The 22,231-nt window shown below is 44.4% G+C and overlaps 1 protein-coding gene across 2 annotated transcripts; it reads left to right on the top strand.

Moving 5' to 3' along the window:
• The first annotated feature begins 56 nt into the window (after positions 1-56).
• VSTM2A (V-set and transmembrane domain containing 2A) lies at positions 57-22,178 on the top strand. 2 transcript variants are annotated; one of them, XM_039861955.1, is made up of 5 exons: positions 57-135; positions 1,904-2,070; positions 3,057-3,107; positions 5,765-6,098; positions 22,090-22,178. In XM_039861955.1, exons 1-5 carry the CDS (start codon positions 57-59, stop codon positions 22,176-22,178), a joined length of 720 nt encoding a protein of 239 aa, XP_039717889.1. The 2 variants fall into 2 exon arrangements, with proteins under 2 accessions (XP_039717889.1, XP_039717898.1); XM_039861964.1 differs by having other exon boundaries at positions 21,968-22,152.
• The last annotated feature ends 53 nt before the right edge of the window (positions 22,179-22,231 follow it).

Below are 22,231 nucleotides of genomic sequence, written 5' to 3'. Positions count from 1 at the left end.
TTTTAGGGCTTTTTTAGGGCTCCTGGATACTGATGTGACCCCCTCCCTCTTTTGGAATGATGGGGATCTTTTTGGCGTATGTTGGATTTGTTTTCTTTTCCGTTTCGTATGTACAGCCGGGGCTTTCTTCCCAAGGTAAGTCTGTGCTCACTGGCAAATATGTATACATCTGCTTGCAGGGCTTGTGTGCGTGTGCGCGTGTGCGTGTGTGATGATGTGTGTGTGCCTGTGTGTGTGTGCGTGCCTGTGTGTGTGGTGTGCGTGTGGCCAGGCAGGCAGATGTTGAGATTCCTAGCGAGTAACATTGGAATAGTGTTCTGTCTGGCCTTTTTCTTTAAAGTTTATGAAATAGTAGGCATGCTAGATTTGAGAGCAAATCTAGTTGGTGCCTGACAGTGAGGTGGGTTCCTCAGTGAGCACAAACACGGATGTGTGTGTGTGTGTGTGTGCGTTTGTGTGTGCGCGTGTGTGCGTGTGCGCGCACGCGTGCCTTCTGTGTGCATGCACAGGGTAACCACTCATGCATACATAATCATCGCAAACAAACAGGGACTCTCCTCCGCCAGTGCTCCTGCTCGAGCCAGGCAGCGCGGGCTTAGACTTCCCTTTGCCCGGGTCCTGTGACTCCGTTTGCATGCGTGCTTATCAAAGGACAGGCTCCTCGAGGACCCATGACAAGGCACGGCTTGCATTCCAAGCAGCCGCAGCAGCCTGTCGAATCCAGTTGTTCGGGACTTCGCAGGCTGCAGAGCTCGCTTCAGCACCACGAACAGATCTCGACCCTGCGGCCAGACTGCATCCCTTCTGGAGCACGGACGCCCTCCTCCTCCTTCCCGCCGGAACAAATGAGCCTTTTCTCTCCCCCATCAGAATGTCTTCTGCGCATCTCCCGTCTCCTCTAAGTATAAATCCAGTTCCATTTCAATGGCGGTCATTAGGGATTTCATAACATTCGTGAAAAGGTCTCTTTTCCGACGGTCTCTCTTTTTAAAGTGGGGGAAGGTGCATCCACCCTGAGCCAGTCTTGCAGCCCCTTCGGCCTTCTTCTCCGTGAGTGTGCACTGTGCTCCCCCCCCCCAACAACCACACATCTCTCTGACACCACTTTTTGGGAATCATCGGCTCTTTCCAAACTGTCCCTTATACAAGATAAGCGACCATCCGGAGCATTCCATATTAAAGAAATGCCTCGGGAGAAAAAGAGCACATCTTATTTTTGCAAGTTTTCTCATGACTCCATGAATCTTGCAAACTAGGAGGGTCGGGGCTGGTGATGAAAAGATTGAAAAAAAATATCTCTAGTGACTTCAACTCAATCTTTGATCCGAACTAAGTCCAAGTATGTGATTCTCGCATCCCGTGCTGCACGCCAGTTTACAATGCAGGGGCTTGTCTGGGGCAAGTATGGAGGTGGATTCGGAGAGAAATGTTCACAGCTCAGAAATTGTGCAGTTTGTTTCGCTGCTGTAGCGTTTGAATCACAATTGCTAATAATTGTTTTTCTAGATCAGGAATGTGCATTTTGACAGGTAATCATGATCCGTTGTCTATTACATGAAATATCCAATTATCACAGATTGTTCAGGAACTTGGAAGGCAAGAGGCTCTCCTCATACATCAGCTTGACGGATTTGTCTAAAACGCACCCCACTAAAATCCCCCAGTAAATTTGGGGGACTACTGCAATCTGACAAAAGGTATCTGCTTCTAACCGGCAGTTTGGCTAATAGGAGGAGTTATTGGCGTGACACAAATAGGACAGGAAAGAGACAGAGGAAAAGGGGTCGGGAAGCCGAAGTGCGGGACGTCACAGAGGGAGTTCGTCCTTGAATGTTTAAGTCCAAGAAAAATGTAGCGAGCTCTCATTTTAGATATTCTAAAAGGACGCGTTTCTGTTTTACAGCAAAATTTACCGAGTTTCCGCGGAACGTGACCGCGACCGAGGGGCAGAATGTGGAGATGTCGTGCGCTTTCCAGAGCGGCTCCGCCTCCGTATACCTGGAGATCCAGTGGTGGTTCCTGCGGGGGCCCGAGGACCTGGAGCCCGGGGCCGAGGTGGCGGGTGCGCAGGTAGCGGAGTCGCGTCGCCCGCACGCCCCCTGCGTCCGTCCCACGCTCTCCCTCCGTCCGCCGGGTGTCCAGCCCAACGCGGTGCTCGCGCGCCCCTTGGGAGCCGCCGGCTCTCTTGGCGCGAGTGACGCCCGGCGAGTGAGCCGGTGCGTGGCCCGGTGACTCTAGGTTAAAATCGAGGAGGACGTTCTGTCGAGTCTTTCTGGGGAAAGCTGGGGACAGCCTCCTCCTTTCGGCAGTGGCTACTGTCGACGCGTCCACGGGGGCACTCCTGTGCGGATGCGCCATCCCGGGACACTCGCTGGCCCCTTTCTGGGCCGGCGGGGTGGAGGTGGACTGGGGGGCGGGAGAATTCCGTTCCCCACATCTGTGGCCGGCAGATATGTTATCTTTGAAGTGGAGGCAGCGTCAGGAAGCTGAGGAGGTAAAGAGAAGGAGTGACGGAGGAAGAAAGAATTTATGGAACTGAGGTGGGGGAGGAGGGGGCGGGAGGGGTGGAGAAGGGAGGGGCGAAGGGCGGAGGAGAGGCGAGGGCGGGAGGGAGCAGGGAAAGGGGGTCGGGGCGGACACTGCAGACACAGCTCGGCAAAAGAGGCCACGGACACGTCAGGGCAATCGGGTCGGGAGCAAGAACGTGTCCGCGAGGCCGCGGGGAAGGGACGCAGTCGGGCCAAAGACGCGGAACGTCGTCCCCGCCAACTTGCCCCGCACGCGCGCCCGCGCCGCCCTCCCGAGTCCCTGCCTCCCGGCGCCGAGTCCCGACCTCGCGGCGCGCGGCCGGCCAGCGCCCCCGCGCGGCGGTGGCCTCGGCGTCGCCAGCCCCGCGGGCCCGCGCTCCTCCGCGCTCTCCCGAACCGCCCCGCGGAAGCGCGCGGGCAGCGCCGCGGGCTCGGGCTCGGGCTCGCGCAGAGGCTCCGCGCGGCCGCGCGCGCCCTGGCTGGGACCGTCCGGGTCCCCACCTGAGCGCGCGCCTCCCTCTCCCGCAGGTGGAGCTCGTGCCCGACCGAGACCCGGACAACGACGGGACCAAGATCAGCGTGAGTATCACGGGGACGGGCGGCAGGGGGCGCATGCCCTTGTCAGCTGCCAGGCAGGCCCAACGCAAAAATCAATGCATTTGAGGGTTTTAAAAGCCTTTTAACTTATTGTCCCTGGAAAAAAAGGCGATTTTGCAAACGCAGGAGAACCGGTGTCTCTTTCTTACCTCACTGGGTGCATCAAAGTGCAAGCCGATTTAGAGTCGGTACAATAAAATGATGTATATTAATCGCCGAAATATTTAAACATTAGTAGAGAATCATTTTGCTATCATGAAGGGTTTGCGACCCTTTTTTCTTGCCTGTTTAGCAGTTATATAAATCTTAAGAGTTAAGAGCTGCGATGCTAATATCCGTTCGAAGTTATGGAAATAATTATCCTGTAACGAGAAGTAAAACTTACGTAGGAAAATCTTCCTAGGCAGAAAACAAAATTAAAGCATCACACAGGATGTTGAAGTTGTGATGAAAACTTCCGTTTTCACTACTATTCCTAATATGTGTACTGTATTTCTAATGCCAGTGTTCAAAATCACAGAAGGCTAAAACCAAAAGCCAGCATAGTCATAACATAACTGGAAGAGGTTCACCTATTGAAACTGTAGAGATGCATTTCTACCCCACGGGTTATTACTTTTCATAATTGTGTGTTAAATTAGAAAAACATAAAAGTTATTTTTTTACAACACTTGACTTAAATGAAGCCAGATGGAATCACTTTATGTTAATAGAGCTGAATAATTTGTTGATAATTAGTAAATGTTTCCATTACTAGAAATGAAAGTTGTATAATAAGAAAGGAGACCCGCTAAGCATATATATTACATATATATTACAAAAAATAAGCATATGACAAAAATCTAATGACCTACATTTAAAAAGGAAGTTATTCTGAGGCTTTTACAACAGCGTCAAGTGGTATAAGGCTAGAGTTAACTAGAACTGTAAAAGTATATTGTTCTAGTAGATTCAAATTCTGTAACTCAACTGCATAATCTCAAAACGGAAGCATATGTCAAACAAAAAATAAGATATAAACCAGAAACTCCAATTTATATTCATAAACTCATAGACTTTTTATAATATTTCAATTAAATTATTCTTATGTCACGCAAACTGATGTTTTCAGACAATGCTAGTAAAACTTTATTGGCAGAAGCAATTGTTAACAATATTTTTCTTAAACATTTTACTTTTCATACACACGTATAGTTGGATAGACTATTTATCAATGAGTCAGCTTTCACTTTTCACCGGCCATACCTCCAAAGATCAGCAATGAAAACAGCCTCCAACATCCTGACCTAGGGGAGCAATACGATCAGATACATAATCATAATCATGGATACAACTGCTCACAGTAGTATCTGTACTGATAGTTCAAAAAATCTAGCAAAAAAAGAGTTCTAGATACAAATTGAGATAGAAAGTAATTACTTCCCAGTTTACCACTGTATGACCTTGAACATACGTCCTAAAACAGCAATTGTTACCTTAGAGTTCCCAGGAGAGCTTTTATAAAATACCAATTTGAGCCTCACCCCCTGAAGACACAGAATACACGTGAAGCTATTAATTTCCATTATAGTTATAGTAGTATATTTATATGTAATTTTCCATTCACACACGTACTTATGGTTATGGTTCCAATGTTGAAAACTATTTGTGTATACAACTCTATATGTGAAAAATGGAGGAACCCCCAAGTTTTCTTAACCATTTATGGCCATTTGAAAGTACAGTGGAGGAGCAGAATAACTCTGTCACCTTCATTTGTTTTCTCTTTCTTTCAAAATCATCCAGATCCTTAAATCCTGAATGTCTTATGAAATCTTATCATTCAGTCAGTCGTGGATAATATATAATGTATATCCAATCTAACTGTTCTGATAAAGATGCTTATGGATATAGATAATATGATATAGAATGTCATGTATTAAACACAATCGTATGTATAATTTTGCTATTAATCTGGCATAAAACTTATTAGGAGAAATAAGAAAGCCAGTTTCAATTTTGAATATCAACCAGTGTTAATTTCAAGTTCCAGTAATGTAAAGATCCTATAGTGGCAGGGAGTATGTACTCTGCACCCTAAGACTCGGGTGACATTAATGTGCACCCCGAGCTATGCCACCCCTGGACGATAAGTCAGAGTGCGCCAAAAATTTGAGAAGAAAAATCATTAATATCCACGTTTATTTTGTCGGTACCTTTACTAGCCACTCCGATATAAAAGCACATTCTCACTTAAATTCCTTGGTCACAACGACCAACAAAATACTTCTGTGACCTCTCAGAGTCATAGCCCCAAGCGGAGAGAAAGGCTGTGTAAACTCCCGACGTGGCCTCTGGAGACAGGTACTTCGTTCAGCCGAGCTAACCAGGCCGGGGCCCACCCGGCCACTGGGCAGTGCCGGAGCTGCTCCCGCAGCCTGGGGGATGCGACCACGTGGCCGGCGGACTCTGGCGCCTAATCATCCCGGGTCGGTGCAGCCGGTTGTCGCAGACGAGGACGAGTGAGACCTTCAGAGCGGACTTCGGGGCGCCTGCGAGGCCCCCGACTGCCACCGTGAGGGCCTTTTCACGCCGGCGGCCTTGACAGCTGTGGCTGTAACCATTGATGTAACCTTTATTTTTCACCTGCAATTTTCCAGACAGTGAAAGTCCAAGGCAATGACATCTCTCACAAGCTTCAGATTTCCAAAGTGAGGAAAAAGGACGAAGGCCTGTACGAGTGCCGGGTGACGGACGCCAACTACGGGGAGCTGCAGGAGTACAAGGCGCAGGCCTACCTGCGCGTCGCCGCCAGCAGCCACGCGCGCAGGATGCAGGCTTTCGAGGCCTCGCCCATGTGGCTGCAGGACACCAAGCCCCGCAAGAACGCGTCGGCGGCGGTCCCCGGCGGCCACGGCTCCGCCAGCCAGCGAGCGCGCGCCACGTCCAGCCCGCAGGCGGTAGCCAGAATCCCTGAACAAAGTCCACAATCAGGTATGGACACCCGTTTGGGCCCTTCGTCTTCCCACTCGCAGTCGCTCCCAGGAGAGCCGGTCAGGTGCAGGAGACAGATCTGTGTATGCATGACGGGTTTTAAGATCGGAGACCTAGTTCAGTGCAAAGAATGATGAGGCGAGACTCGGGAGAGCCCGGGCTGGCCTCCACGGAGGATGTCACCTGCCCCGTGAGTCGCTGGCAGTGCTCCCTGTCCAGGGGAACTAAAAGCTGGACTTACTTTTTTTCACCGCCCCCCCCTTCTGTATTTACGCACGATAAGAATAATAAATCACGTGATGTCGGTCGCATTATAGATGCATGTTCATTTTCTCTACAGATTTATCTATCGATAATGACCCAAATTAAGAGACTTTCACTTAATCAAAATGTAAATGAAAGAAACGCGCCCCGTTGGCAGCCGCCCGTAGCTTTCAGCGGGCCTGTCCTCCAAGGGCCTTTGATTCTGAAGGAGAGACTTCAGCTGCCTGTGATGACAGGGAAGATGATAATGGCAGGAAGCGAGGAGGGATGAGGGATGAAAGGCAGTAAGTGGTGCAGAGATAAGGCGGCTCCTGCAAATGTGCCTTTGGTGCCAATTTGGAAGCTTAGTCACACATTTCTGAAGTCAGCTGTGCAAGTTAAAGCTGTTCCGAATAGCATTAATTTATGCGATCGTTCAGCCAATGGACGCTCGCCGGAGTGTCAGCCTCCACGTGGGCGAAAGGCTTCTTGGAATGAATGGTGCCTCACAGGCTCTGCCGCTGTCCTGCGTTTGGCTCAGACACGTGACGTAGCGTTATGGGGTGAAGAGGGCACAAAAATCGTCATCATTCTTTAAGGTTTTCCCTTCACAGTTTCGCGCTGAGAAATTATCGCTACTGCAATTGGTAACGGAAAATTACATTGCTAAATGCAAGGACTCTCTAGCCATTAGGTGGTTAAAATCTAGTTATTTCATCAGGATAATTATATACGTGTATGTGTCTTCTTGCGTCTTACCTTACATATATCTTTAAATCTCTTCTTGCGAACAATCCTTTTAAAGTGACGTGTCCCAGCCTAGGTTTCCTCCTTCTGCTTCGCGTGCTCACGGATAGGGTTTGTAGAGAGCTGGGCTAAAGGTCGCGGTGAGTTTGTGCTGCCTTTAAATGCAGGTGAACGACTGTCCCAGCATGCCTTGGTCCTAGCAGTTAATGTCAGTCTGATGTGTAGGTTCCTTGCCGTCTAAAGCTCAATTTGCGTGGCTTTGTCTGTTTCCTCTTTATCAGCTCTTTTGTTTTCCAAATTAAAGAACCAACCATAGCTAGAACATAGATCTGTACATGTATATACTTGTATAGATGCGTATTCATACATAGCACACGTATAGATGCAGCTCATGATCATAATTTTATAGTCATATTCGATCAAGATTTAATATCTTCGGATTCATTGCCCCTGTCCCTTTCATGCTATTAAGGGAAGAAGCCAGACACAAGGTGTAAAATTACAGACTAGCCTCAGCAGACAGCTTACGACCTAATTAGTGAGAACGCTAAGTCGTAAAGGTGAAATTATTAGCCTACATAGAATATTCCCAGCTACATAGCAGAAATCCATGCTGTGGAATAAAATCAAACAGATTGCCTAGCCCAGCGAAGGATCCTAAGCATGGAATAGTGTTCTGTCTCTTTCTAAACTATTTACTTTTGATTCAACTATGTCCTCTAAAAATAGCAATTTTCTTTTAATATCTCTTTTTTAGTATTGTGATTGGAGCTAAATGGTAACCTCTAGCAATTTTCAAATAAAAACTGCTCATTCTCCACCCTACTACTGGCCTCACTCGTCAGGATAAAAAGAAGTAAGGAAAGCTGACTCATGGGAGCCAGATTCATTAAAAGCCACGTTCACGAAACGTTATCTGCTTATGGCAAAGATTAATCTGAAATATATCGAAATGTTTCATTTCTATTTTTTTCTACCAGTAAACACTGGAAACTATTTTATATACATTTAACAATATTTTCCAACTTCTAATTCAGAAGCTGGGGTGGCCCGGACACCCATTCCATTCGTGTGTAAGTTTCTATGCTTGCACAATTACGGTATAAAATACAGTACCTGGGATAGATATTTACATATTATATTCGCTGTAATACCCCTATCCTGATTTATAATTTTGCTTTATATTTTTTTCAGGTTATATTCAAATAAAGCTGATTTCAATACCCATGCTTTATTTATTCACTCGTTTATTCACTCTCCATCCATTTACGTTTCTAATTCTGATTTCTTTCTGGAGAGCCAGACTAGGATTCACTGTTGTTCTCGACATTTCTCCACGTGTATGTCCCGTAAGCACTGTAGCAGAGCAGAGGCGGCTGCACATTGCTGACCCCTCCGCCCACGGAGATGTGGCACCTCTTCTCCCCAGGCCCCCAGGCCTGGGCTGGCCTGTGACCACTTTGACAACGAGACATGAAGAAATAATGTTATTTATGCGAGTGCTGTGCCCATTTGAGACCCAGCTTTTAAGAGGCCTGGGAGCTTCTGCTGTGGCCTCGTAGAAGCCAGCCACCATTTCAGGAGTGCAGCTCCCTTAAGGCAGCTTCCTGGGCAAAGCCGAGCCCACCAGCCTTTAACCTCAGCCCCATTGCAGCTCTGAGAGGTCCCAAGCTAGCACTGCCCAGCTGAGCCAGGCGACACACAGGCTCCTGGGAGAGGATAATGAGTTATCGTTTTAAGGCTCTAGGTTTTAGGGTCATTTGTTTCACAGCAAGAGATATCCGGGTCAGGCCCCTAAACTCAGGTATTCGAAACTGAATTTATTAACTTAGCTTTTTCACCAAAGAAACAAATGTTCCCAAATTCTTTTAATAACAGACATCGTCACAATCACAGGTCTTACAGAAACCTCGACAATGTTCTCGTGGCCTCTTCTTCATTCAGTTGTCACAAGGAATCCGTCCTTCCACCCTCCCGTCTCTTCGGAATGTCCTTGAGCTCCTGCATCACCTGCATCTTTTCTGTTCCACCTGCACAGGTGTAGTTCCCAGCACAGGCCCCCTCGCACTTTCGCATCTGTTCCGACAGCTCCTAACGCTGTGCCTGTCTCATTACTAACACGAGGAATGGACCACAGCAGAGCAAGTGTTCAGCGATGCTTTTCCCAAAGCACCTTCCCCAACTTTCACGGTCTGACGTCAGGCCTGTTTCTCCCGGGCCCCCGACCCTCACACATCGCCTTCCCAAATGGCATTTCCTGAATGTTTTCAGACGCTTTCTCACCTCTGTGACTTTGCAGATGCTGTTTTGTTTGTGCAGGTCTTTCCCTGTTGGCTGAGCCCCGACTCAAACACGAGTTCTTTCATAAAGCTTTTCCCCTACTGTCTTAGAACTGGCGGTTTCTTCGCTCAAGCCTCCAGAGCAACTTGTTGGCACTTACTCTGAAGCCATCTGTTGGTGGGCCCTGTTTTGTCATTTTTGTTTTCCCGGGGCTTTCCTCTCGGTGCTGGAAGTCCCATGGGGAACCTCTCGGTCGCAGGCAAAGCAGGACAGTCGGTCACCCACACAAGAGCTTCTTGGCCGCGGCTCGCGTGTGCCTTCTCTAAGCGCCACCAGCAAGTGCAGCTCGTGTTTGGGGAAGGGAAGGAAAATATGGCCACAAGGTGTCTTTGTTTTATCTTCTTTTTCTTATATTTGCACAAATCCTATTGCCACTGTCCCAGCCTGATCAAGGCTCGTAATTACTGTTTCTCAAAGTGTATAGTGCAGACGACCAAGCCAGACTCTCCTTCCAAGCGCTGCTCAAAAATTCGTGTTCCAGGACTTCAGGCAGCACCTATTGGATCAAAATCTCGGAGTCTAGAACCAGAAACAGGCATTTTTATGTGCAGTAAATTATGAGGATTGTCAACTCTAAAAAGTTCTTACGAGTGAGGAAAAAAGGTTTTTATCATTTACTGTGAAATGTGTGTGTGTGTGAGAGAGAGAGAGAGAGAGAGAGACAGAGAGAGAGAGAGACTGAGCCTACAGAATATCCTTTAGGAGCTGGTCTTTTGCATTATTTTTTCCCCCAGTCCTTGGATGGACGTTGCGAGGCTGCCCTGTTCACTCCTGTGATCAGCAGCCGGCACTTGGGAGAAACTGGCCGCAGTGAAGGTGTAGTGATGTTTACGCGCGGAGCCTCGAGTCCCTCAGCAGGAATACTGATTCTCCAAACTCCGAAATCTGGCTATTCTGTTTCCTCCACGATGTGAATCCGAGCATTGAGAGGCAGCTGCTGCTACAGCTGCTCGAAGCCAAGAGCTCCCCGAAGCGCCTCTGCTGCTGATAAACATGGCAGCTTTCCTAGAGTGGCCAGACTTAGCAGGAATGATCTTAAAACAGAAGTCGAAGCCGGTGGGGAGGGAGATGAGAGGCCGAGGGGCTTGCAGGAGACCGTCTCCCCGACTTAAAATATGAGGATACGATGCACTGCATCCAGGTGGAAAGCGGACATGTAATTCAGACCTTAATGTTGATTTTGGTTTAAATGATCCAACTTGGCTGCTTACGCTGGTTAAATTAGTTTGATCATTGTAATTCTATCAGTTAAATGGCTGCTGTGTAAATCGAGTGTCTACGAATAAGATGAAAAGTAGATTGGAGGCAGTGCTTTGGATAACATGGGCCAAGGAATCTGCTAGAGACGTTTGAACCAGAATTATGTAAATTAATAGTCTATATCGGCCAAATTCCCCCTCAAACCGTATTTAACTTAACGCACTGAAATTTAGTACCTAGCAGGGTCTCCAAAATCAAGACCCAGCTCTAGGCTGGAAAAGCTTTCCAGTGCTTGAATGGCCAAACTAAGGTTCGCTTGCGATGACCGGGAGCTCTGTCGTTGAGGGGACACGAAGCAGAGTTTGCCGATGTCCTAAGAGCTTGTCTCTAAAGATTTCACAAAGCTGCCAGGAGTGGCTCTCTGGGTAGACGACCAAAGGGCCGATAAGTCACTGGAAAGACTTCACTCTGTCGGTCAAGGTAACGCAGGTCCTAAAAGAAAGGTAAAGGGTCCTTCTCCCAAGGAACACTGAGGTCACCCATTGCCTTCCTCTCCACTGCAAAGAGTGGAAATGCCCAGGAAGATGCCCCTTCGGCCCTCCACCCCTGCTCCCCAGTAGAGGCAGCGGGTGCAGCGGTTAGGGAGGGAGACTGTCACATCGCGTCCCCATCACTCGTGGCTGTGTATGTCTCCGTTTCCTCATTTTGAGGATTAAATGAAATTATAGAGACAGCCTGGCACCTGCCCAGGCCTCGGTCAGTGCCAGCTACTTGCTGGGTTAGTGCGACTGTTCCTGCGTGTGCTCCTGTGTTGTGACTAGCGGCAGTGACATGATGAGGATGGATGCTCTGCACCAATCTTGGCAAATATTTTCTTTGCTGGGTGCGTGCAGGTGATGAGTTACAGAAGGGAGCCCAGGCCTTCGTTTCTGAGTTCTGTTTTATTGTTTATAATTTCAGAACTTTTTTTTTTCCTTCGGTCACAGTGCCATTGATTGATGACCGATTTTCCCCCTATATAACCGTACCACGTAACCAACCGGCTGCCTTGCCCAAAGTCATAACTAGATCTTTATTATAAAACACGATAAAATTCCAAATGATTTTTAAGAATCTGAGCTGTGCGACCCAGATAAACCATATGTATTTGGAGGCCGCGTTTATACAAACCGGCTGCTATCTGAACGAAATTCGAGCTTGCGAAAAAGACCCTTGGAATTTTTTAAATCATAAAACAATGTTAGATACATCTAAAAACATAAACAAGTGAAAATATTGGATTTAGAGCCCCGTGATGAGGAGGCACGGCCTCTGGTGGTGAGCGGGCACACAGATGATTGCGAGAGTAACTCCTTACCCGCTGGGTTGAAATCTCTCTGAAACTCAGGGTCCTTATTTATAAAACTGAGGTAGTAATAAGTCTGTCCCAAGGGTCATTTTCAGCAATAAGTGACATAAGAACAAAGCTGGCACCTGGGCAAGCTCAGCGATTGTTAGTTCTCTTTTTTACCCATCGGATATGAAAGTATGTATTTAAATAACCATGATTTAAGAGGGTAATTAAGGAACATCAATATGAATCGAGATGAAAGAAAACAAGAAGCCCGGAAATCTCTGAAATTATGTAAAATAATATCTGATGAATTAAAAAATATAATAATCGAGGAAGGACTCGTTTAATTAATAAATGACAAAAGGAAACGTATAATCACAATTTATGATATATATTCAAATGAACTCTGATTAAAGAACTAAGTAGAAAAGAACATCAGATATAGAAAGATGAGCATAAAAATCAGAGGCCTGAGGCTTTGAAGGTTTACAGTTATAAAAAATGCAAATGAGATAGCATTTTACTTACACATAATTTAAAAATATTTGTTTAATTTAATGAAATGTAACCAAAAGATGATGCAACAGACAAGGAAATATCTGTGTCTAATAGTTAAGAAGTGTCATTTTTACAGATGCTATTATGTAATCTACTCTAAATATCAAAAGTTGATCATATAATATCAATAAAGACAAGATAAAGATATAAAGTGAAATCAATTCTCTATATGACAGCAATACCCAAATAAAAAATATTTGGGACATAATATATAATCATCAATAGTAACAACAAAAGAAGTATAAAATATCTAGTGTTTTTTCCAAAGACAGTAACAAACAAGTAGTATGAATATGAAGAGCATTAGAACACTGTTAAGATTTTGAATAAAGGAGTAAACATTCTACTTTTTTGAATGGGCAATCTCAGTATTGTAAATATGTCAAGTTTTTCAAAAGTGTGGACTTGATGCAGTCCCAGTCAAAACCCTCGTCATTTTTTAAAATTTGACACATATAATCTGGGCAAAAGTTTTTTAAATCAACACCTATCACCAAGGTTACAGCGACTCAGGCATCCTGCTGTATTACTACTTGAATTGGTTCTGGAGGAAAGTTTGGCAGGAAAGATCAGGCACAGGGCTTCAGGCTGTGTGGGCCATTTGTCCCAGAAGTGATGCTCCTGAGAGGAAATTCCAAGATGGGTCATCGGGAGGACCCAGACCCACGAACGGGGTGCCCGTGACAGGGGTCTTCCCATCGCTGGCACTAGCGAGATGGCCCAGAGTAGGGTGGTCACCTAATGAATGTGTTAAAGCCATAAAACATTTAATACTAAGCAGCTTCCAGAATCATGTTTTCAAAGAAATTTAATGAAATTTGAGAAGACTCTATGTAAAATTGAATGCGAAAAAAGTACAGGGTGCAAAACTTTCAAACGAAAAAATATAGACTGCGAAACCTTAAATCAATCTGAGATAGGTGCATAGAAAAACGACAAGAAAAAATATATGAAAACGTATATCAAAAGTCAAGATAAGTTATGATTTTTAATTATTTGATTATTTCGTTTGTATTGGTAACATTTATACAATGATAATTTGTTATTTTTGTTATAAGGAGAAGGAGGGCATTATTTAAAATTTCCCAGATTTAAAATAATAGCTCCAGAGAGAGAAAAAAAATAAAATAAAATGTACTCAAATAAAAAAATCAAAGAAAGGCAAAGTAAAATAATGGTGTTGTGTGACTCTGGAGCTCATGGCAAATTAAAAATATACACACATGGACATGTGTATATTGTAAGTATTATGATGAAAGTGGTATACTCAGAAATTACTAGTAACATTGAAATTAAAAACATTATACCTTATTTCCTGGGAGCTGGGTGGAGAATCTGACCATCAATTATCCTTTCTGTTTTTCTAAACATAACGAGTGTGCTCGATAAATTTACATTGATTAAACAAATCAAGCACATATAAAGTCCATAAATAAAAGATCATCCCATCATTTTTCCTCTCAGTAGTATGACTCATTTGGCCCCCAATTCACAGGGAGAGCAAAGTCATCAGCAACAGTGCAGTCATAGAGAGAGTCAAGGAAAATCAATACACCGGAATATGTATAAATGATCATTGTGTTTTATTTAATATGACTGCTTCAGAAAAGTCTGAGAGAGCATTTTTGCATGAATGCAGAATCCCATATGCATAAAACAGACCTGATACAGGTTATGCTCTCGGGGCTTGAATTAAATTGTAAAAGCTAGGAGTTAGAATTACAATTTCTGTGAAGCCTACCACTATGGAGCTATTGAAAAACTAAAAATAAGAAATGAATTAAGCAAATTTATTATCTTCGCAGACACAAGAATTTTAGTGAAGATTAAATAATGCAGTCAGATACTCCAAATTTCAAAATATAAAAATCTCAAGCACTCTTCAGTGAGGGGGTCTATTACGGGACTTATTTTTTTTTTTCTTGTTTTATTGAGAAGTCTCCATTGTACATACATTCTTAGCAGCATCTTCTTCGGCCATTTAGAAAATATTTAATTTTTCTGCATAAACACATTTATTTGCTATGAAGGCCATTTTCTCTCTCCTCTTAGTGTTGTAAAGAGTTAATCTGAAAAACGCTACATTTAAGGAACAAGCAGTAGAATCACAGCTAAATAGAAAAAAAGAGACTTTAGATTATAAAAACTCATTCTATTTCCAACGATCTGAAAAGATGAAGGTTTTGAAAACACAAATTGTGTCTCGATCTTTTTGGTGTTATTAAAGTGTCTAGCACTGTGCTTGGCACAGAATTAGAATTGAATAGATGTTTGGGTATTGAATGTTAAGTTTTGGCTTATGTACAGTGCAAAACACTTACGAGGATAATACACTGCTAAGGAGACACATGATTTTTTATGAAATTGGTCAATCTTTAAGAAAACAACCCCAGACCATTTTTGTATTAATGGAGAGAAAAGATTAGAAAATAACACTCGGACCACCCCTCATTACATATCCATGACAACAATAATATTCATTTATATTAAATTATATTTCATAACGCATTATGTCTAGAAATGTTGATGAACAGTCTTTGGCAACTACTTATCATTCTTTGATAAGTAGACTATGGATTTCAAAAATCTTGCTTCAATTATCTCTGTTAATTGCTTAATTCTTGTGGGTAAGAAAATAATATACAAAATATTCTAATTCAGATAATTTCGAAATAGCCAGATGAAGGGGTCAAACCATTGGCTCAAACTTGGAAAATATATGGTCAATGTCTTAAGACATTTTCCTTGTGTTAAAACAAGTGTGTTATCTGAAGCTATATAATTGATGTTCTTCTATATCATATAGCATTAGGTCCTCGAATAATTTTTTCCTCAAAAACAAACGCCGTTGAAGGATTAAAATTATTTTTTTTAATTTAGGCAAATTACTGTACGTATAAAGTAAGATGATGGCTTTTATCTTTTTCAATTCATGTAAGATGTGCGAAAACTGAAATCACACATTCCAGCTACGTTTCTTTCCTTCTCTGTCTTTTACTTCTATTTCTTGACTTTGAGTCCATTTCTCTAAAATACAAGATATGCTTTCTTCTTCGATGAGACATTCTCCCCCGATGAAGTCGGAGATGGGGATTTATGACAAAGTGCCGGAAGTGTGGGTGGGGCGGGCCTTCACCCCACCAATCAGGGAGTGAGCGCTCAAACGCCAACATCCATCTTTCTTACCTCTTCGCTCAGTAGTCGGTAATTCTAGCTGTAGTGTGCTCTGTATCAGCCTCTTCCCTCAGGGCCAGCTATCCTGTCTCCCCTGGGACAAGTGCCCCAGCGTCACGATCCCTGAAGCAAAGCCATTACCCGTTGGTGTCCTGACAATTTCTTCCACTCCATTCCCCTAGTTGAATGTGCTCATTTAAGCCCTTGGACAAATTTGTCACTTTTCAACCATGTTATCGGTGCAACAAAGCACACGTGTGTGCAAATCCCTAATATGGAATCTATAATCATTCCAACAGGGTGAGGATTAATATCTGCCTTCGTATTATGCATAAAGAGTTGGCTGATTAATAATGAAAACATACATGCGGGAGGCATATTTAAGCTCCATGAGCAAATAGTTTCAAGTACCTTAGCAGCATTTATTTACATACCTGTAAATGTAGTGCTAATAATAAATTAGTCTTAAATATGCATTAGACCAGTCGTGAAATACAAGTGGTATTAAAACTTCATCCTTCGAAAACATTTTATTGCGTTTTCCACTAATTTATATTATCCTCTCTCTTATTTCATCAAAGCCACTCGTATTTCCATATATTTTTAATAAGCAGATTGAGAAAGTATAGTTCTCAGGTATGCAGAATTGCCAGATGAAATTATGACGCAAATCTGTAGTCAGACAGAACTGGTTTTGAACGGCCGCTGCACCACTTACTAGCTGAGAAGTACGCACGCGCCTCTCTCCACAAAGTTCCTCAGTCGGCAGAACGATCATAGCAACTTCACGATCACCATCAGAGGTAAAGAAACAACAAATGCTCAGGAAATATGAGCCGCTATATTCGCATCATCATCATCATCATCATGCTGTTTGCGCCCAGATCGCTTGTCACCTGGGCGAGTGAAGGACAGCGAAAAGGAGCTGTTTCATCATGCATGACTGCAAGCGGGAGGCAGGATCGCTTTCGAGCACCTGTTTATGAGCTAACTGTGAAAAGCGGAAACCACAAGGTCTACAGGGACTTGCTTGTAGAGAGTTTGTTTGTAGAGGACTCGGTTGCAAGAGAGTCTGGAACATTCCGAGGTGAACAGGGTATCCCCACGCACCTTGTCGCTGAGACCTCGTGCACGTGGGTAACTGCACTTTTTTCCCTGAGCGACAGGAGCCCTCAGAACTAGAATGGAGGTGTGCGATTCCCTAGGGAGGGGAAGCAGGAGAGGAAATGTGCAGTGGCTGCCAGCATGCCAGGGCCCAATGAAACAGGCGATTTATGTATTGGGTCAAAACGGGAGGGATGTCTGGAAGAAATTGGCACTGGATCCATACGAATTCTAAACGAAAAAAAAAAAAGATATTCTTTTCAAAAAATTATAGGCTAAAATCCTCCTATTATTTGACTTTTCCTCTTAAATAGTAACTTAGTCTGTACGAACCCGAATAAAAATTACATTAAAAACTAGCTCAGATTCTCTTGCCAGCTGTTTTTATTCCTTAAAGCTGGCATCTGTACTCTGCAATGAAAGAGAACTATGTCGAAGGCTGGTCTGTTCCTGGCTGTATTGATACTCCATTCTCCAGAAGCTAAGCTGCTTCACAGACAAAAAAAAAAATGCTGGATTGTTGCTTCTTCTATTATCGGAGGATTTCCATTTTTAGGTTTGTTCATTCGATAAGCATCGCTAGTCTTCACCTTTTTTACATAAAGGTTCTAAAGTCAGACCACAGAGCCTCGGCGTGAGAGAAATTGTTTCCTTTCCTTTTTTGCTTCTTTGGATTCTACTGGATACTCAAACAAAAAAAAAAAAAAAAAAGAAGAAGAAAAAGAAGAAGAAGAAGAGAAAACCTATCAAGAATCGTACCCCTATCTACAGACAGCTGCCATGAATTATGACTGTTCCCCAAAGCTAAACCAACTACGCATTGTACTTCCATACAAAATTAAGCCATCAGAGTCACAGCCCAGGGAAAGTGGGTATTTGAAGAGCTGGTAACATTTAGATGGGATAAATTTAGAGCACGTCTCGACGCTCATCTTAGTTCTTTGAATGAAATGCTCATACCCTGTTCAGGTGAACTTTCTTGGAAGACAGATGCTCTGGTTGTCTCTCTCCCTGCTACTCACTCCTGGTGCACTTAACCTTTCTTGGTCCCAGGCTGTCAAATTTGAATGAAAAGCTTGGAAAAGCGAAGTTCTTAGAAAGAAGACATGTAAGAATAATGGCGGAGCCACCTCTCGCTGAAACATCTAAATGAATTTGGAAGAAACTTTAAGCTCTAAAAGTCTATATGAAAAGTTCAAAATATTATGACAGTTGGTACACTTTTAGGAGCAGAGCAAACTTTACTTACTAGAAATGTCTAGGAAAACTGAGAGGCTGATGACGTTTTTATATTCAGTATTTCTTAGCTCAGAGTTGGGGAAAAGAAGTTTTGTATCAAACGATTCTTTTCCCTGAAGCGTGTTGTAGCCAGTGCATTTTCTCTGGAAAGATCAGCGCACGTGTAAGCAACAGCTTCGCATCCTGATTTGACAGACGTGGCGACGATGGGGCCAGGTCACTTGCCTCAGGGAGTTTCACAAAGGAGCTGGTCTATATTCCAAGTGACTGGACTGTTCCTGTCCCTTCGCTTTCCTGCCTGTCATCCCTGGAACCTAGGGGCAGTCACTGCAGGTCACTGAGTCACATTTTCCTGGTCCGTAGGTGGAGTCTCCAGGGCCGTAGAGAGGACGGAGTAAGGCGACGCGCACCGAATGCCTACCGTGTCTTCCCAGGCACAGTAGATGCCCAGTCCAGTTCTGTCGTTTTGGACACTGACCTTCGCAGGAGGCAGGGGGACAGTGTCATTAAAGAGCCTTCTAGCCTCATGGTCGTAGGTACGGTGGAGAAGACATAGTGCCACAGATGGAATGGCTTCGGAAGGGAGGCACTGAGGGGAGCCACGTTCCTCCATGTGGTGACAGAAAGAGGACAGGGCCGGGCAGGGCCTCCCAGGCCGGGAAGCTGAGCTGAGTTCAGTGGGTGGTGACGTAGCTGTCCGTGGCAGATGCTCGTGACAGGGCAGTGTAACTGTACCCCGTCTCTACCTGATCGCTGGGCGGGCCACCGTCTCCGCTGCTGTGTCGTGATGGTTTTATTGCTTTGTCTTTTTTAAAGAAATAGATGGAATTTTCTGTTGTTCCCTAAGGTAATAATTTAGTGAAGATAAAATATTTGAGGTGGGTTTTTTTGTTGTTGTTGTTGTTTTTTTCATATTTCTTGTTGGCCAGACTCTCCTTTGTCACAGACACTCTCTTGAGGAACGCTTGCCCTCCACATCTTGGGGACGGCGATGTGACTGGCTATGGCATCAGGTACAAAAAAGGGTAGAAAATGGGAGGCCGCGCTCCTACGCTCCTTGGACGTCTGAGACTTCTTAGACTTTTCCATTTGCAAAATGGAGAAAATACCTTCCCTGCTTTACAAAGGCAAGGGAATTACACCTGAGGGAGCACTGTGAAAATCTTGAAGCGTAAAGAAAACAAACGAAGGGCATCGTTATTAAGTAGAAGTCGAAGGTCCATCAGGCTACCCCTCATCCGGCCGTCGGGGGACACAGTCATCTCTACACGGCCATCTCATCATTTGGAGAAGAGCATCTCCTTTTCTTCTTCACAGGGTATTTTGCGTCGGGGGCCAAACACTTAAAAATTTGCAAGGCATTGTTTTCGACGTTGAGAGTAATGAACAATAATTGCTGAAATTTCACCTCTTGCCTCTAACGAGCTTACAGTGGAATCCGTGAGACGAGCTAGGAATATAATGAATCACAGGTCAGTGGAAGCCATGCCAGACCCATAGGAGAGGCAAGACCAGAACGTTGCTGCCGCTCAGAGCAGACAGGCTGGCGGGAGCGGACACAGTCAACGGCAGGTTATCCGAGGGCAAGAGTTGCTTAAACTCAATGTCGTGTTAGAGGGATGACAGGTCTGCCGCCTGGGCTGGGCCAAATAAAGCAGAACAGGTGATCCTATTCCAACACAATGTCTGGCATGCTGGTATAAAAAGAAAAAACGGTAATGCTCAAAGAGCCATTATGCTCATTTTAAACACGTGGAAGAAGTGGGCATCTTATTCGGGATCTTAGAAGTGAGTGGCAGCAGAGAAAATTAGAGCTCAAGACGCCTGATGCCATCGTGGTTCTCAGTCACCAAAAAAAAAAAAAAAAAACTACCTGTAACCATGAGAATAGAGCAGGATGTTTTTAAAAAAAAAAAAAAATTGTTTTTACAAAAAAATAAATAAATGATTTAAACTTTCTGTGGAATAGACTGTAGCATGTTTGATAAACACATGTATATTCAGATTACTGTTACATTCAAAATAATGTACATTTGAATGAAAATGGCTGTGATGATTATTTGTTCAAATTACGCAGGACAAATTATATAGCATTTTAGATTCTCAGATTTCACTAAGTCTTTGGGATTCCAAAGATAAAGGAGTACATATCTCTTCGTTCAAGTCATAAATGAACTATAGAAAGAAAAGACGATTGGAGATTTGCGTTAGAATTCACTGTGCAGGAAAGAAAAACTTTTTACTTGTCCCGATAAATACATTCCATTTACTAAAAATAGGCTAGGAAATGCATGCGCCTAGCGCAGACGAATGGTCTGGGCGGACAGGGCTATGTGACAAGGCCACATTGCCTGGAAGATGGCAGTTCGGAGTTTAGTCGCCTTAAAATATTCTTTACGCTGTGTAATTAGATTCTTTCCAACCAAACTGCTCACGTAAATTTTGTTTTAACTTGCACATGCTGGACATAGTGTGGTAGGACACGTTGGGTCAAAGCGAGGTAGCTGTTCCCTCATACCTCCTAGGAATGATGGGGTCTTGGGTTTGCCATGAAGGGCCGGTGACTGGAGAAAGGGGAAGGTTAATACACAGTTTCAGCACATTTGAGCCAAACCGCCTGTGCGATGAGGAAACTGTTATTTCCCGAAATGCGTTTTTCAAAGTGAATCATTCTACCTCATTTTATTGCTTTTAGCATTTTTAAACGTTTTTCAATAGCAGATGGACATACTTTGTGTCAGGTGCCATCGGCTACTTAAGGAGCCGTGTAATTGATTTTTTTTTTTCCTTTTTCAAAAACCGAATCCCCTGGGGAAGAGTCTCTGCTCGGAAGAGAACAGAGCAGGCGCTCGGCGGGGCGGGCTGCGATGCCGCCGCTCCCCGCACAGACCGTGCGGGCGCGGTCTTCGCACCGCGAGCCGCCCGCGGACTGCACTGTCGCTTCTGCATTTTTGAACCTTAGCTCCCGCCTTCAGAGCAGGGACACTCTCCGGGGACCCATCGCCACCAATGGGCCTTCAGTCACTAGGTTTCTGGGAGGGGATGGGGCATTAAGTGTGTGGCTCGCCTGCCAAACCAAGGTGAATCAGAGCCAGCGTTAAAGAACCTTAACGCCAAACAGCGACATGGGGCACCTCGAGGCCCCCAAACCTTGACCCTGCAGCGACCTTTTGACACCACGTGTGTTTCTCGGTCTTTAGCATTGCCATTGTGGACCTGAGAGCGATTTAGCCAAAATAGCCAAAGGGTTGAATTTCTCTACCTTTACGTCCTTCACACCCACTTAAGTTTTCTCCAATTAGAAAAGAAGAATGAAAAATGCTTTGAGCCTGAGTCCATTCTTGTTTTCTTACTAATAAAGGTACTTCATACGTCATTTAGAAGTAGAAACGTATCAGATGAAATTTGTCTAATTGAAGAAAAATTGCAAAAATACAATATAATCCTTTCCCTCGTTCTCCAAGCCCTTTAAAAATGTCTAGTTCTTGATAGATAGCACTAACCTGTCCTCAGATTTCAAGGCTAAAAGCTGAGAAAGATCTTCCTCTAAAAGGAAATGCCCCGACAGCAGCCAGGGGGCGTGGTTGTAGGTACCAAGACAGGAACAAACCCCATGACTCTAGGGAATGGTCCTGAAAGGTTCCCTCCAGGCAGGGCAGGGGCAGGGAAGAGTTGGTTGTGGATTCATCCCTCCGGTGTCCCCACCTGTGGAATGGCATTGTTTGAAAACAGACAAAACAAACAAGACGAACTTCCCGGGACTGAAATACTTTGTATGTGTTGTTGTTTGCAGTGCATGCCAAGACATTCATGGGCACCAGAGCCAAGCTGGCGAGCTAATTAAATATATATGTGTGTGTGTTTAAAACAGCCTAATAAGGAGCGTTGGATATCTTCAAGATGAGCGAATATCTTATAACTTCTTCCGCAGGTGCGAGGATAGCTACAAGCCACGGGCTTTCTGTCCTGCTTCTTGTTTGTGGCTTTGTGAAGGGTGCTTTGCTTTAGTCTAAAGTGCTGACTTTTTTCCAATATCACTTTCTCTTCTTAAAGCAAAGAGCAAATCGCCTGTAAAATCTACGGAGCGGACAGCAAAGTTGACCCTAAACTCCAAGCACCACCCTGTACCCACTGTACTCTAATTTCCTACCCAAGGACGCCTGCTTCCAGAAGCTTAAACGAAGAGGCTATCACA

The sequence above is a fragment of the Pteropus medius genome, unplaced genomic scaffold (assembly GCF_902729225.1).
Source record: "Pteropus medius unplaced genomic scaffold, Ma_sr-lr_union100, whole genome shotgun sequence".
Taxonomy (NCBI): domain Eukaryota; kingdom Metazoa; phylum Chordata; class Mammalia; order Chiroptera; family Pteropodidae; genus Pteropus; species Pteropus medius.
The sequence above is the reverse complement of the archived record's forward strand: the minus strand, read 5'-3'. Positions and strand labels throughout refer to the sequence as shown.